Here is a 17,814-nt window from a genome sequence, read left to right on the forward strand (position 1 = left end):
CGTAATGCACTTTGCTATACTTACTTAAAATGTCTCTCATAAAAGTAGTAAGCACTTGTACTAGGGGCCCCCAAAATTAAATATTTAGGGATCCCTAAAATAAAATTTTTTTTAATAAATACATATTTTATTTTCCATCATCAGACATATTTTTTTTATTTTGGGGCCCTTGAAAAATTATTTTTAGAGCCTCAAAATTAAGTGCTTAGAGGCCACTTAAATATAGTAATATTAATTTTTTTTAGCCAAGAATTAATAGGTATTGGGGCCTCTGTTCTGAAGTAATATTCGGAATGCCACCAATAACGTAATGTTTTTATTTTGGGCCCTGATGTATTTATGTTGGGCTCCCTGAATTTATATTTAATTTTCCATTTGATTGTTTTGAACCACTTTTGAAGATCCTCAAATAATATTTTTTTGCTTTTTTTTGGGCCCCTAATGTATTATTTGTGGTGGCAAAGATTTTTCAATTTTATTTTAATATTTTTTGGGGCCCTTAGATAAAATTATAATTTTTCTTTTAAAAAAGCAGTTTATTTATTTTTTTTTTTTGGGCCCCTGGGGTAACTTTTTTACATATATTGTGTGGCTACAAATGCATTATACATTACACTGAATGACATAATTTGTCTCCCTGGTTACTTCGTAACTCAATTTATGCTAACAGTTTTTTTCCCTGCATTGTCTCCAGTGGGGGCCCTGGGGTCGGTCGGGGGCCCCGGGGCACAGCCCCGCTTGCCCCAAGGGAGTGTACGCCCCTGAACCCAACATCGTAAATTTTAAAATTAATAATGTAAATCGAAAGGGCTTTAGCTATAATAAAACACGTATTTTTTAAAAAGTCAATAAATTCATTATTTGCTTAGTTATTTCGAAAAAAATTTAAATAATTTATTTTTGTATAGGTACCTATAAATGCAAAAATTCAAACAAAAAGCTATCTATAGGTCGTTTTAAATCAAAAGTCCTGACTCAGAGTTTATTTTCTCCCTTCCAATAAAATTGAGAACAAATAAACAAAAAACTCAATTTTATTGGTAATACAGTAAAATAAGGAGAAAAAAGGGGTAAATCTCGGAATGAATGTTAGTAGACATTTTTTTTGCTCAATATCTTCCTTTTGCCATTCTATAACATATATCAAAAGTCTAGAAAAATCTCATGTCCGCTTGTCGCGATTTCAAGGTCAAATCGCGAAATGGAGATTTTCAAAATTAGCAAAAATAGGCTATGGTATTATATACACATATGATACATGTTTTCAAGGTATTTTTTAATGTTGATTCCAAAAAATCTAAAATCAAGGCAATCTGACGTCTCTGAAAAAAGTTATACCTGTTTTTCATCTTTCAACCCATATTATTATAACAGTTGCTTACTTCCTACCGAAAAACCCTTAAAAGTAATGGTAGCGGAATCATATTTTGCATGAGGGTTTTCATATCCATTATCATTAAGAATCAAAACAATGCAATGCAAAAAAACATTTATATCTATGACAAAATGGTATTTTTTGAGAAAAAGGGAAATTTTGGGATGTGCACTAAAAAACATCCTGGTACAATCTTGGAATTAGTGCTAATAGGCTAATTTTTTTGTTTCTATCTTTGTTTGGATATTCTATAACTTATGTCAAAAATCTAAAAAAATCTCATGTCCGCAAGTTCTTATTTTCCAGGTTAAACTAAGTTAGGTGCAGATTTAAAAAAAATAATAAGAAAACTTTAGATTCTTATATGTATACCAACATAACCCATATCATTTCAAGGTATTTTTTAACGCTGATTCCAACAAAACCCACAAACAAATTAATATGACCATCCCTGAAAAGTAATGTACCTTATTCATGTTGATCTGACACAAATATCTGAAGAGTAGTTTTAAAATTTTTTCAAATCTGCACCTTATTTTCAAACCAAGAAAATTAGGACTTGCGGACATGAGATTTTTTTTTAGATTTTTGAGGGTAGTTAAAGAATATCCAAACAAAGATTAAAAAGAAAAAATTAGCCTATTAGCACCTATTCCTAAGATGAACAAGAATCTTCTTTAGTGCATATCCTAAAATTTGCCCCTCCATCAAAAAATACCATTATTTCGTAGGTATACATATTTTTTGTAATGGATTGTTTTGATTTTTAATAATTATGGATTCTAAAATCTTCATGAAAAATTTGGTTCATCTACCATAATTTTTAAGGGTCTTTCGGCAGTAAGTTTGCAACTGTTATAATAATATGAGTTGACAGATGAAAAACAGGTATAACTTTTTTCAGAGACGTCAGATTGTCTTGATTTTAGATTTTTTGGAATCAGCATTAAAAAATACCTTGAAAACATGTATCATATGTGTATATAATACCATAGCCTATTTTTGCTAATTTTGAAAATCTCCATTTCGCGATTTGACCTTGAAATCGCGACAAGCGGACATGAGATTTTTCTAGACTTTTGAGATATGTTATAGAATGGCAAAAGGAAGATATTGAGCAAAAAAAATTTCTACTAACATTCATTCCGAGGTTAAACCCTTATTTGACTGGATTATGGCTCATTGCGACAAATCAACTCAAAAATAACAACAAATCATGCTTGTTTGAATGAAAGAAATGCTAGAGAAAAAAATAAACAAACGAAAAATCTGAATTTGTTTATTAATGATTTCTATAGTGACGACTCCAAAATAATTGAAAAATAAAAATAAGATATTTACTGCCCAATTATACAAATGAAAAGATGTGAATAGATTTTTAAGTTATGAATTGCTATTATATAAACTGGAAATTTCTGGTCCATCTTCACCTAGTCCTATAATAATATCTTCGGCAAAGTTATCCCAACTGCCTTCAAATGATAAATAATTAAATAATTGTATGTTTTCCGCAACAAACCCGCGGATATGGAGTGATGCAAGCCCGGGAGACTTGCCTCTGCTTTCTGAGGCTAACCCAGTGAATCTCACAGACGGATCAATTAAATAAAATAGGGATATCAAAAACTATTCTTCGTTATTTTATCGTTATTTTAGAAAAAGTTCAGCTGGCTCATAAATGCTTCCTTCCAGTAAGCGAATGAGTTTCTTTTATTTCTGCTCAATTTTCCATGGGACTTTTGATTTGAAACGACCTATAATATTTATTTTTAGGCTCACTCCTAAAATCCAAAAATAAAACCCCGTTAGTTTATGCAAGAAAAATATTTTTTCTGAATTTCATAGTTTTTACATAAATTTGCTTGTTTTCCAAAAAAGCCGAACTTTCAACATTAACTGCCAATTAAAAACTATTGGTGCTATTTATTAGAAATATGGCGCATTATTTCGATAAATCAATTCTTAAAGATTATGTAAGAAGCTTTAAAAGCATAAAAATATGTTTTTTACAGCTTTTGGGCGATCTTTTTCGGTTTGTTACAGAAATGTCACATGGGTCTACAAGAGGTTAAAATATCAATGTTGACTAGATTTTACGTTTCAGTTTATTATAATGATATTTCTTTCTTTTTCCTTTTTATTATTTTAAGTATTTTCTTTCTTTTTTATTTAAAATCAATCAAAACATTACTGAAAGTGAATATTCTTTATAAAATAGTGGTGATATTATTTTTTTTATTATAGGTGACATAGTTGTTTTGTTATTTTCTCCCAAACTATGTGAAGTGAAATCTAATTGCCGATCAAATTTTATCAGTAAATCATACATTTTACTTCGAAAAAAACACAAAGCGCCTTTAAATTAGTACACATTAAGAGTTTTTTATTTAATATTTTTCAATAATTTGGAATGAGAAATTGATATGAAAAATTGATAAATAAAATATCAAATTAAATTTCAAAAATGTGATATTTAAATATCATCCTGATTTCTGATAATAAAAATATTATTTTAATATTTAAATTATCATGAAACACATTTTAAAGAGCATTTTTAGCTGATATTTAAAAAAATGTTAATTTGATATTTAAAAAATGTTAAATTGATATTGGTTTTTTTTTCGGTATAGGGTTTAATTTCTTGCATCAATTTAAATTTTTTTTGTTGAAATAGTTCACGACAGTTGTAAAATAAAAAAAAAAAAAATACAGAACAAGTATTAGCTTCAAATCCTTCATTCCGAATTTTATCAGTGTAGCGTGTTTTTCACATGAGTGTCTGGTATATTTTACCTGTTGAGGTCAAAAAACAAGCACCCTTGTTTTTAATCGGCAATAACTTTTCTTAGAGCAATCGGATTGACTTTATGTCATTAGATTCAGCATCAAAAAATATCTTCAAAACAGGTGTCATACACCGAAAAAAAAAAAACCAATATCAATTTAACATTTTTTAAATATCAAATTAAAATTTTTTAAATATCAGCCAAAAATGCTTTATAAAATGTGTTTTATGATATTTAAAATGTTAAAACAACATTTTTATTATCAGGATGATATTTAAATGTCACATTTTGGAAATTTTTTTTTTGATATTTTATTACCTATCATTTTTTCATAGGTATCAATTTCTCATCCCAAATTATTGAAAAATATTAAATAAAAAATTATTAATGTGTACTAATTTAAAGGCGCTTTGCAGTGTTGCCAGGACCGGCTATTTATAGCCAAGCCGGCTCCTTCAAGTTTTCTCCGGCTCCTTTAAATTCTGATGTCCGATTTATCAAAATTTGGCTCCTTAAGTTTTCAATTTGGCGATTTTTGGCTCCTTCAAAATTAAAAACTTTTATAATAAAAGAACTTGTTTATTATGATCACGCCTTAAAAGTCTTCGAAGTAGAACCAAACTTTTTCGAAGTAGAATCTGACGTCTTGCTGAAAAGCGCAATTGTGAATTGTGAAAAGGTACCTAACCTACTTCCATTTTCATTCATATAGGTATGAGGCGTTCAGAATTATAATGGGTCAAGTCCACTTCTCTTTAGATTGGATGTTTTAAGGTGTTAAAAATTAAGGGTTTCATTTTATGTCAAATAAAATAAAAGAAAGACATTTTGGAGCTATCTATCTGTGAAACATTTATTTCAAAAGTTCCTTTAGTTTCTGAGAAAAAGCTTCTCAAAGTTCAGAATAATGCACAAATTTCAAATTGACTTGACCCATTATTATTCTGAACGCCTCATATTTTGTTTCCACTTTTCCACAATGGGCACGTTCAGGAAATATAAAGGACTAGATATTTAGGCAACGTCATTTTCTGAACGTAAATTTGAGTAAATTCGCTAAATTAGTTTGGATGTGATGTTATTAGCTGCGTTCCTTTGGAAATATTTATCTACTTTTTAGTACTTAAAACAACTTTGAAATACTCTTGCTATATTGAAAAAGTAGTTCAAAGCAGCTTTAAGTACTAAAAAGTAGATAATTATTTCCAAAGGAACGCAGCTATTGTCAAATTTCGAAATCTACATAACAATTTTATAGATCGCATGGGGCAGACACCAAATTTCACTTCATTTTAATAAATAAATAACATTAATTATAACCGATAATGCACATTTTACCCGTTTTTCACACAAATAAATTTAATTCTGTTAACCAAGTTCTATAATTAAAAACAATCAGCTGTCATGTTGACAAAAAAAAACTTTCCTAAATGTTTAGGGAAAAATTGCCTGCCTGACTTTCCAGTTAGCTTTCCAATAAAATTACTTAAATTGGAAGGATGTTTTTTTGACAGTTGACTAATCAGAGACCGCGAAATTACCTAAATATTTAGTCCCTAACGTTTCTGAACCTGCCCAAATGATGAAAAAAATAAATAAATAAATAAAATAATAATAAAAAATGGTACAAAATACATTATTATGAGTTTTTATGAACAATTTTTGAAATTGGCGATTTTTGGCTCCAAGACTTCTAAAATTATAAAAATAAAAATAACACTGGCGCTTTGTGTTTTTTCGAAGTAAAATGTATGATTTACTGAGAAAATTTGATCGGCAATAAGATTTTACTTCACATAGTTTGGGAGAAAATAACAAAACAATTTGTATATCATCTATAATAGAAAAAATAAATATCACCATTATTTTGTAAAGAATATTCCCTTTCAGTAATGTTTTGAAAAAAGAAAGAAAATTCTTAAAATAATAAAAATTAAAAGTAAAGAAATAGGTTTCATTATAATAAACTAAAACGTAAAATCTAGTCAACATTGACATTTTAATTGTCAAAGTGAAATTTTCACTATCCACTTAAACTTAAAAAAATGTCAAAATGATATTTTAACTGTCAAAGTGAAATTTTCACTATTCCACCTGAAATTAAAAAATGTCAAAATGATATGATAAAATATCAAAATTGATATTTTAATTGTTGGACGACTTTTGTCACTGAAAAATGTTAATTTGATAGCTGTTATTATCAATTTTTTTTTTTTTCGGTGTATGATGATATTTCACAAATAATTTTTTCACTATATTTTCGAGCTTCTACCCCTCCCTCTTGTCCACAAAAAAACACACTTTTTTTATAAACTTTTTTATCCTTGGTTCTTATCCCAAAAACTTCGTTCCAAGGGATATTTAGCTTCCGAATATTATGTCGATTAATGTCGATATACTTACATATTGAATTGTTGTTAATTTAACTTTATCGCCTAGTTATTGTCAAAAAAAAAAAAAAACAATTTTATACTTTTTTTTTCAAAATGGCGGAAAACGCTCCTAGGAAATCTTGGTCGAAAACTACAAGTTCAGCTTTTCTAAGCACTCCCTACAACATATCAAAAATTTAGCTTTCTAGGTTCATTTGCATTTCTAAGCCGTTTTTTCCGACGAAATGACTGAACTTATTTGTTTATAAATTGTATACGAACTCCGCAAACCACAAATTTCGGTCTAAGTATATATTATCTTGAAGATCTCTTTATAAGTGGAAAGTCTTAAGATTAGTTCTATTTATAAGTCAACTACAAATTGAGGTGTATTAAAAACAATGTTCAAATATTTTATAAGGCAATTAAAAACTGCCAATATTTGACGTTTGTTCTCTTTCTATATTTCCTCTTCAATAACACACAATTTTTGATAAACTATTAATATTGTTCAGAAGAAAAAAATGGTACACATACGCCTTTACCTTTTTTTACACTGACCATTATAATGAGTTGAGTTGGGCTTTGTTAAACATATCGTCGGCACAAAGCCAAAACCGCGAATCTGCATTTTTGGACATTTTCACTTTAATGCGTCATTTAACTTGTTATCGGTCCCTCTGTCCACTTCTTCGACCCCAATCACCCATCTGTTGCCTAAAAGCCTAAAATATCCATTTCCGTAGAACGAGTTCCCATAAGATTGCATGTATTTCCAAAACTTTGAAGCCGTTTTTCTCAAAACTACAATTTTGCAGATTCGTGGTTTTGGCGTTGTGTCCACGGTATATTGTATATTGTTCGGAGTCTGGGCTGACATTTTGCTTTAAAATGCTCTCCATAAATTAAAGTTGTTGTATAGTACCTATAATAACTTTAAATTGCGGAGAGTTGTATGAGTATAATGTTTAAGCCCATAAAAATACCGTCAAAACCAACAAGTTTTTTTTTTTTTTTTTGATGAAGTGAAGAGAGAAAGCAACATTACCTGCAGCAGTGCTCTACATCTCCATTATCCTCCACTTTTCCAAAGTGAAAGTCATTCCAAGATTTTATTAAATTTATATGTGTAAAATCAGACAACTGTGTTTATTTAATAGTCCGCCCTTCAGTTTTAAAAATATTATTTTATACTGCAAACAAAAAATGGTGCTATACATTGCCCTAAGTAAGTACTATTAAGAGGTGCGATTTAATTGGTATTCATTTTTTGTAGGCCTTATTTACCGCAAATACTACTTAACGTAACGAAAAATTTTTAATATTAAGTTGTTTTATGTTTAATTTTTAATATATACCAACCAAAAATGTATTATTAGTTATTAGCACCTCTGAAAAGATAAATAATACTTATGTTTGCGTGAAACAACATGATGATCTTAAGCAAATATTAGACAATAATCTACCTAACAAATAATACTTAATTTATAAACGTTCGTTATAAAATAAAATTAACATAGGTATAATTTAATAAAATCTTTTAAGTCAAAAACAATGCCGTCTTTACCATAAGGGCACACGGGGCCCGTGCCCAGGGCCCCCATTCTCAGGGGGGCCCCGAAGGAACGAAAATTTTTCTCACACATTTATTCTCAAAAGATTTTTGTCGGGCAGACCATCTACCAAAAAAATTTAGTTTTAAGCAACCAAATAAAGTTTTTTCTACACCTATACGGAAAATGTATGTTTTCAAAATGAAAACAAATTATGTGGCGTTGTATGCGGACAAAAATTTAAATTAAAACGACCAAACCCAAATTAAATTTTCCAAAAAATAAGACAATAATATTTTCAAAAAACAAGAAAAATATCTTTTTTTTCCACTGTAGGTAAGATTATTTATTATTAATAAAAACAACGAATTCTCTTCCATTATCTTTTTCCTTAAATAATAATTTCGTTTGAAGTTTGCAAAACTGTCAAATTTGTAGTGCGTGTTAAAATCAGTGTAAAAATACCTATGTGTAGATTCGTATTAAAACACGAAAAAAGAATCAATTTGTCGGCAAAAAACATCAATACTTTTTCCGTTGGAAAACCGTTTAAGAAAAAACTATTGCCGGCTCATCGACACGGTACATCAATGTTTTGGTTCAATGGAAAACGCCATGGTGCCATGGTTGGCACCCCCATTTTTTAATTTGAATTGCGAATTGCTCTCGTATTTAAAGATTGACACATAAAATTCATCAAATAACTTTTAAAAAATTGTTTTTCAAAAAACAAAAAAAAAAATCATTTTTTTTAATCCAAAAATAACTTTTTTTTTAAGTTTTCTTAATTTTATTATAAGTATGTCAAAATATTCATTAAAATCGGTTGTGTAGTTTACATTAAGAAATCGGTTCTATGTCAAGTAGGTACCGTTAATAACGGTCCAAAAAATTTTTTCCTTATTTCAAAAGTGCGGCCTTATTTGCAGCACTACATGGTTTTTTTTCAAAGCTAAATCGTTATCCGTTTTTGAGAAAATTGCAATATCTCGAAAACTTTATATTGGAGATATCCGTTAAAAAGGAGACATTAAAATAAAATAAATAAAACAAAATAAAATAAAATAAAATAAAATAAAATAAAATAAAATAAAATAAAATAAAATAAAATAAAATAAAATAAAATAAAATAAAATAAAATAAAATAGCTAAAATAAAATAAAATAAAATAAAATAAAATAAAATAAAATAAAATAAAATAAAATAAAATAAAATAAAATAAAATAAAATAAAATAAAATAAAATAAAATAAAATAAAATAAAATAAAATAAAATAACGACTCTTGGAAATCACGTACAAATCGTCTGTACCGAGTTTTTAGCAAATCTATCATTCCGTTTGAGCTCTTTTTTCCAATTCTTCAAACTGAAACTTATAACGGATACAGGGTATAATTTATTGGCAGTATAAAATGTACAATTATTGGCAGTGGCAACGTTTGATGTCTCAATGCACGTATTATTGGTACCCCCTTCAAATAATAAAGACACTAGGTACTTTATATGGAACGAAATATTGGCAGCCCTTTTTAACCAACCATTGCCTTTTAGCCATCCATTGTACTTATTTTACTTTCCAAAAGGGCCCCAAATTCTTGTGTGCCCAAGGGCCCCAAGATAGTTAAAGACGGCCCTGGTCAAAAACAAACAATAACGGATATCCGTAAATTAGAACTAAGAACATAAAACTTAAACAAAAGAACATATCCCGACATATGTATACACTTTTTTCTTTTAATAAATTAATTTGCTCAAAGCAAACAATACAATTTAATCAAACTTCGTCTTTTGCAGTTCTATTTTCATACATAAACTGTGTAGTGTATATTGTTGACATATTTGTAGGCACTTGACAAATATATGAAAATTAAACAACAAGTACACATATACCCCCCCCCCCCCCCCATCTTCATTATAGGTGTTCTGTTCCCCTAAAATACTCTTCAGAATTTCCTTTGTGCCACTTAGCAAAATATTATATCAAAAGTTTTATAGAGAAATCATCATGTAGTTGTGTATATAACACATTTAGCTTTTAACAAGTTTCACAGCTCTGCACTTCCCTCCTGTGTTATAAATGTCTCAATTGAAATCTATGACTTTGTTATGAAATAGTTTTATATGTATTTTAAGGATTCATTCAAAAGTAGAACCTAATAAAACATGAATCAAGTTTGTTGAACTTTTATTCCTGACAAGTTTGCAATCACAATTTGTTACGAATACACAAACGACCTAGTTGCAATTTAGTTCTTTTTTTTTTATTGTCATCAGGACTAAGTCAACAATTTATATAATATTTTTTTTTTTTCATTCGAATTGAAAATTCCAGAAATACACCGCCGCTGTTCATAAATTCTAAGTTAGTTATGTTGTCAAGTTAAGTGTGCAAAACAAATCAACTGGAAAATGTTTATTTAACCTTTTTTTTCCTGCTCTAGAGTTTCAAGTGAACGAACCAACGCATTCCCCAGCAGACAAAAAAAAAATATATATAGTACATATTCCCTCGTGGTGTTCTTTTTTTTTTCTTTCTCTCGAAAGGTATGAACTAAACTTAGCACAAGGATACACTTGGTTAGATATTAACCTCTACCTTAACTCTACCTAACCTAAACGTTTCGAATCCGCTTTAGTATTAAACTTTGCATCACTTATTTTTTAACTCTCACCCGTGGGCAGCTTGAAAAGTCACAAAATGAAAATGACTTACTTGCAGGTGAGGAGAGAATCCTCATCAAAAAATTTATCGGCTTTTGCTTGGTCGGCAATTAATTTCGAAACTTCCTGCTTGGTGACAGATAAACTTATACTTTGCTTTATGGTTGGGGTTGTTTGCAAAAAAAAAAACCCCTCTTTCCTTTCTAAGTCAACCTTAGGTCTTTTCTGTAATTAAAAAGAATGTTGCTTCTTCACTAATTAAGTGATTTATATGTATACCGTACACTAAATAGTAACATAGAGTGAGGTTTGCAGGACTGAACTAGAACTTGTATTTATATACAGGCGCAAGTTGATACTTTCGTAAAAGTTAAAAAAAAAGAAGAGGGTGCTAGTTTTAGTACTAGTACAAAGCAAGCAATAAAGACCATCATAATAATCTTTGCATAGAATTTATATTAATTGGTTATTCGGCAGAAAAGCGTGAACCGTCAACAAAGGTCAATCGGTTTCATTATTTTATCAACGATGAGAAATTTTTGATAAAACTTTGATTTTGTTTAAAAAAATGTCCCTAAAAAAATTATCCAGAAATAGCAAACAACTGTAACAAATATATCCGGTTTCTATGAAATTCACTTGTTGAAGGGTCATTTTACATAAGAATTAATGCGTTTTAGCAGTTTTGTATAACAACCTTAAAAACCGATTTCATTAAAAAAAATGGAAAACATGAACAGTGGAAATACAGCTTTGTTTACCTTTGTTTGCCACCACTGAGCTTGAAAAATGTTAGAATTTTTGTATATACAGTAGGGTGGGTAAAAAAAATAGTGGCCACATTATTATGACCGATGAAAATTTTCAATTGTCACTAATTCTTTAACTAGAACGCTAAAAACTAATTTTATTTTTAATTATGCCACAACGAATTTTTTTCAATATTTCGTGTTTTCGTTTTGTACAGAAAACATTAAATAAAATTAGTTTTAAGCGGCACAAATTTGTGAAAATTTTCATCGGTCATACTCATGTGGCCACATACTGTAGAATATACTCACTAAATATGAGCTCTTAATATTAATGGAAAGATCCTCCGCTTCGCAGATTTCCATTTTTACATCAATCTTCTACTAAAAAAAATTATTTTTACTTGCTCTATAGGCCAAGTATTGGCTACGTGTCGAAAAAAAAGAGGTTTTAAACCAACATTACGATGATGGAGAATTCCGAAAAAGTGGGTCTCGCAATTCCATCCGTGCGTCTGTACGCCCATCTGTACACATGTCCACAGCCTAAACGGGTGGATGAATTTCTTCAAATTTGGTACAGATGATTTTTTTTGGAATTCTGAAAGTTGATTTTTTTGTTTTTTTATATCTCACTACTTAGAAAGTGTACCTCCAATACAAATTTTTCAAACTATACAAAATAACTCGAAAACGGCTCTAACGATTTTGATTAAACTTTGCAGACGTAATATTCAAATTTATTGTAATAAAACTGCATTTTTAGTTTTTCTCAAAAAAGTGTAGGTACCTTCCATAAATTTTTTTCAAATTATACCAAATAACTCGAAAACGGCTGTAACAATTTTGATTAAACTTTGCAGACGTAATATTCAAAGCAATTGCAATAAAACTGCATATTTAGTTTTTCTCAAAAAAGTCAAATAACAAAAAAAAATTTTCATTTAAGAAAATTTTGCCCTATGTCGGCTCTTTGCTAGCATCAACAAAATTTCTTTAAAATTTTTAGAGCCAGCTCTTAAAATCTACAAGTAAACTGACATAAAAGTGCTTTGAACTGCAAGAGCAAGTACGTGCGACCAAGTCGTGCATTTCATTTTACATGTACCTATGTATATCGACTTTTAGGCAAATTTCTTAACATATTCTTGTAGGAAATCGAACGCTCTACAAAAAATGCCTCATACACCTTTTTTCGTTTATCTAACCGTTTAAAAGATATTTGAGGTCCAAGGTTTGAGAAATTTTTTTAAAATTCGTTTTTTGTTATTAATCTTGTAACAAATTGAAAAATAATCAAACGGACAAAACATAGGGCCTTATTGCGAATGTCGTTCAACTTTCGATGAGATAAGAGTCGATTGAATCCATAAATATCTGTTTTGGTATTGTGTATCTCTTTCCACAAAGGTATTTGCTATTATGAACTATGAACTCGATTTGATTAGATTGCAACATTGTAAACGAAAAAGATCAAACGATAAAACGAACATTTTCGTTCACAATAGAATTTCACGACATCAAAAGTCATTTTCGATTATCGATTTTTGACAAAATTCGTCTATCGATAGAGATTCACTACACCAAAAGTCATTTTCGATGATCGACTATCGACAAAAGTCGTCTAACGACACTGGCAATAAGGGCCATATTCTTGTAGAAAACAGATTGCTCCACAAAAAAAGTCTTGAAAGATATTCCAGGTCAAAGTTTAAAAAAAAAATATAAAATAACTTTTTTTACTTTTTAAAATTTTCTAGCATAATTGCTTAGAAAACTACATTGTTATTGCATTGTAACTTCCAAATAACTTTCAAATGAACCCTTTAGAAACTATAAGTATTTTTAAGAGCTTCCCAAATACATAAGTAATTTTATGCAATTTCACTCATACCCAAGCATTTCCATATATAGGGGAAGTGGGGGCAAGACGGCCCACTTAGTGTTTGACTGTCTTAAAAACCAATACAAAACATCTTTTAAATAGAACAAAGTTTTTATTCATTAAATTTAATGTTTTTTGCAGAAACTCTCGTTATTATAAAAAAAATAAAAAAATACAGAACAAAAGATAATACGTTTTGAAAACACATCTTAAAAAAACCCGTCTTGCCCACTTGGGGGTAAGTCCGCCCTATCAAATTTTGTTGGTAGAAAGACAGTGTCTATTGTTTTAAATGCAGTCTATTTGTAATAATAACACAATTATGCTATATTTTCATTAGTTCTCGCTCCAGCACAAGCTTTTTGGTACCATTTGGTACACATTTTGCACTTAATCCAACAATACTTTGGATTGGATCTAGAAAACAGTTGCAGATAGAAGGTACAAATACAATCTGCAAAGTCCTCTTCATCAGAATCATCAATTACAGTATTGTTTGGCGCCTGTTGCTTAGCTTTTTGGAAGATTTAACGGTGAACATCTTTTTTCACTTTATTTAAGCTACCGGAGCTTCCAATTTCGCCCATGGGCGGTCTTGCCCCAGTCATATCATATTTGATGTTCTGTATTATTTTTTTTTTAATTTATCTTTATGACTCCTTCTTTTGCAGAAAATACTTTTTAATATTCACTTTAAAAAAAGGAAAAGTTAAAAATTTTAATTATTTCAGTGTCAAAAATACAACTGACTTTTCACATGAACGATAACAATTTGATGAAAAATCACAAAATTTACCGTAACTCTTCGGGATCTTAACCGAAATTGCTAAAACTTACAGACGTGATCGATCGTACCAAAGGGCGTCTACATATTTTATATTGCAAGTGTTGCCAATTTTACTTTTTTTCATACAACATAGTACGAAAACCGTCTTGCCCCCATAGGCGGTCTTGTCCCCACTTCCCCTATTTAACTCATTATCGAAAATTGAGCCATTTTCAATAAATTAATTTTTCTCTTAGATCAGGCATGTAAAGAAACAGTTTTTCATCCTATTCGACTAGAGTAACAAATCTTTAAGGCTATATTTGCTCTTTCCGTTTGTCTATATTTTTCTCCTACCTTTTGAAGAACACTTTAACTTTTTCTAGTGCCCTTACAATTCTGACCCTAACTCACACATTTGAATCCGCTACTGTCTTCTCACACAAACTTGATAATTTACTCAATTTATTTCTTTATCACTTATTTTTTTTTTTATTTCAACTCTTTGCAGTGTTACGAGACATCTGGCTTATTCTTAGACTCATCGGAGGGGTTAGCAGTTCCAACATTGAGTCATGAACCACCACCATCATACGATGCCGTAATGGTAGCCATGCAAGAGACCAACCACCAACCAAGCAGAATATCTCCACCGCCGGATTATCGGTCGATGAATGATGTATCTGGGTCATCTGGGAATGTCATCGAGAATCCCAAGTTCATTACGAATGGTGGCAATGGCAATAGTTTGAGAATTAAGAAAGTTCTTAGTGCTCAATCGTGCTGTTCCTTGCAACGTGCTGAAGCTGAAAATTTATTTCAACTTGGGGTAGTGGCTGCTGCAGCAGCAGCAGCTACTTCGGGACGTTTTGGTGCAAGTGCCTTAGGGAGGAAATCCCTGCCATATGCTGCCCATAATCTTGCAGAAGGCAGATTTGTCAATCATCAACATCCTTACTACCAGGGATGTCCGTTGTGTGGGAAGTTTCGTTACGATGATTCCATGTCATTGTCTAGTGATAGTGGCCTGGATCAGGTGGTTGTGACGACAGTGGATGTCAATAATGGAAATACACCTCCACAGGTGGGAGGTGGTGGTGGTGATACTGACACATGCTATTGCACTCCAATGCAAAGTCCTACAATAGTTGAAGATAGTAACAATAATAGTGGCACAATAGCATATGAAATTATAGATGATCGTAGGAGGATCTCATCAACAGAACAATTGATGATTTCATCGTCGTCGCATGCGAAATATGAAAATACAATTAACAACAATGATAGTTTAGTAGACGGTACGCCCACTACCGGTGGCGGCGGTGGCGGTGATGGCGCTGTCACAAGCACAACTTTATCACCATCATTATCTTCAGAACCAACTTCATCTCAACAAGTCGCAACGACAACGATAACGGCTGTTGAAACAGCAGCATCTACAAGCGACAATAATCGTGACATCGCAAATAATATAACCGATGATGTAATGCTGGATTTGGACTCTATCAACGATAACGGTATTATTCGTTTAGATATGAGCAAAATAATTGACAAAACTGGATTACCTACTTATGAAGCGGCCTTAAAGTTAGAGTCTAGTGGTTATGTTTAAAAAAAAAAAAAAAACTCTTTGAATTAAGAATATACCTAGTCTTTTAGTGTTTGTTTGTTTCTGTTTTTTCAAAATTTGTTTTTCAAAATTATATGATTTGAAACAGAGAATTTTTGACCACACTCCTTACATATCTTTCGTAAGAAAAAAAAAAAACACATTTTCAATGGAACAAAACAAGAAATATGAAAATCAAGCCTTAACTCAAAACACCCACAAATAACATTAAAACAATATTTAGACAAATTGTACTTGTATATAGAAAAGAAAAATATTAAAATAAAGTATACACCATGTTTCGAATAAGTATTGTTTATAGATAAAATTAAAGAGTGGTTCAGCAAAATTACAAATTGGTAAGTTATGCTAATTGGTTATCAAATATCATACCTACATTTGGCACAAAAATGTTTGCTTTAAAATGGCTTACTGTTTACTTTATCACATGCATGCTCAAAATTATGTTATTCTGTAAATCTTAAAATTCTGACTTCTAAAAAATTCTGTAAATACAAACAATTTTTCTGAATTTTAAAATTCTGTACTGTAAAAGGAAACCAAATTGGAGCATTTAACCTGATAGTTCATTTTTCAGACTTCTTGCAAAATAAAAAAAGAATTTGATCTAAAAATCCGCCAGAAATAGATTTGGGATATTTATGAGTATGGTTTGTTTTCCTACGAGAGAAGAATTGCCTTAAGAGGGCCAGACTGTCGTCGACTTAATACAGACATACGACTGTTCGTAATTCAGTTTTTCATGCAATGTACCTACTTTAGAATGATTTTTGGAATAAAATATGTGTGATAGGATTTGTACCTATTGATTTTTACTCGATTATTATCATTTAAACTTTTTCTGATATTCTAAAAAAAGAATTTTTTAAATCTGTTCTGGAAAGTGTCTCATCTCATTTGGTGGTATATCCCCACATAAAGATTTTCTAATCCTTAAAACGTTCCATTTTAAATAGTCAATCAGAAATATGTGATTTAAACCCACCATTGAATTGGAAAAAGCATGCTAATTTCAATTATTAGCGGTTTCTTTAAAAAAAAATAAGTAGTGTCATCGTACCCTTAAATGGGTCGACATTATTTTTTGTGGACGATCAAAAGACATGACACATTTGGAAAATATTTTGACGTAATTTTTTACGTATGCATAAAAAATAAAAAATACTAGGAATAGCAAATTAATAAGTATAAACTAGGTTTGATATGCACAAAATGTGGATTAAAAACGTTTTTACTTAAGAATTATTCAAGTAAAAGCATTTACTATTTTGTATGCATATGTCCCAGAGTGTCAACCCGTTCACCGATTTTATGCCTTGGTATATTCTTCAAGTCTTGACGGATTTACATATTTGAGTTTCTAATCAACCGAATTCGATTTGATTTGTGTTACCAATATCTTCGATACTGTAATTTAAATAATCGTCTTGACTAGATTCTTAATAATAATGAACATTTTTTCTCAATATTGAATATAAGGTACCGCTTTTATAATGTTGCTAATATAGCCCTCAAATAATAATATTTCAAACATTTAACATTAATCTAAGAATTACAAGTAAAAAAGCTTATCTCCTTCTTGTTCTAATTGAAATTGTTTAAAAAAGTGCAAACAAAACAACAAAGAACATACAAAATGTCTTAAAGATTAAGATTAACTAAATAATAAACAGACTCCACTACTCTTATTGCAAGGCCGTCCAAATAAGGGAAAATCAGTTTGTTACACAAAAAGTCAAGAGAGTGCTTATTCGCTCAGAATATATGATATTATTTGTTCTTTACCAACATTTCAGTACATAATAGTAACACACATATTTTTTCTAGTTTCCAAGCACACTCATAACATTTTACAAAAAAAAAAAAGAAAAAGAGAATTGAAAATATTCCAGACAAAAGGTATTAAGAACTTTCCGCCCGGCAAAAACAAAAATGAAAAAAAAATGACATAAACAAATAAAATTAAACAAAAGTAACAAAATAATAATCCAAAATCAATATAACGAAAGAGTCTAGCATTGACTTGTATAGCACGTA

At 30.1% G+C, this 17,814-nt stretch overlaps 2 protein-coding genes across 3 annotated transcripts in view; one reads left to right on the forward strand and one right to left on the reverse strand.

Annotated features, from left to right (window-relative positions):
• The window catches only part of LOC129907475 (uncharacterized), a 35,097-nt gene extending 19,257 nt beyond the window's left edge, over positions 1-15,840 (forward strand). The window contains exon 3 of the mRNA XM_055983732.1: positions 14,659-15,840. Within this exon, the coding sequence (XP_055839707.1) occupies positions 14,659-15,759 (1,101 nt within the window). The 3' untranslated portion in view covers positions 15,760-15,840. The remainder of the gene's footprint in view (positions 1-14,658) is intronic.
• LOC129907473 (probable beta-hexosaminidase fdl) overlaps positions 1-17,814 on the reverse strand; it is an 85,188-nt gene that overhangs the window by 51,353 nt on the left and 16,021 nt on the right. The gene's annotated exons all lie outside the window — the stretch shown is intronic.

Source organism: Episyrphus balteatus, chromosome 1 (assembly GCF_945859705.1).
Source record: "Episyrphus balteatus chromosome 1, idEpiBalt1.1, whole genome shotgun sequence".
Taxonomy (NCBI): domain Eukaryota; kingdom Metazoa; phylum Arthropoda; class Insecta; order Diptera; family Syrphidae; genus Episyrphus; species Episyrphus balteatus.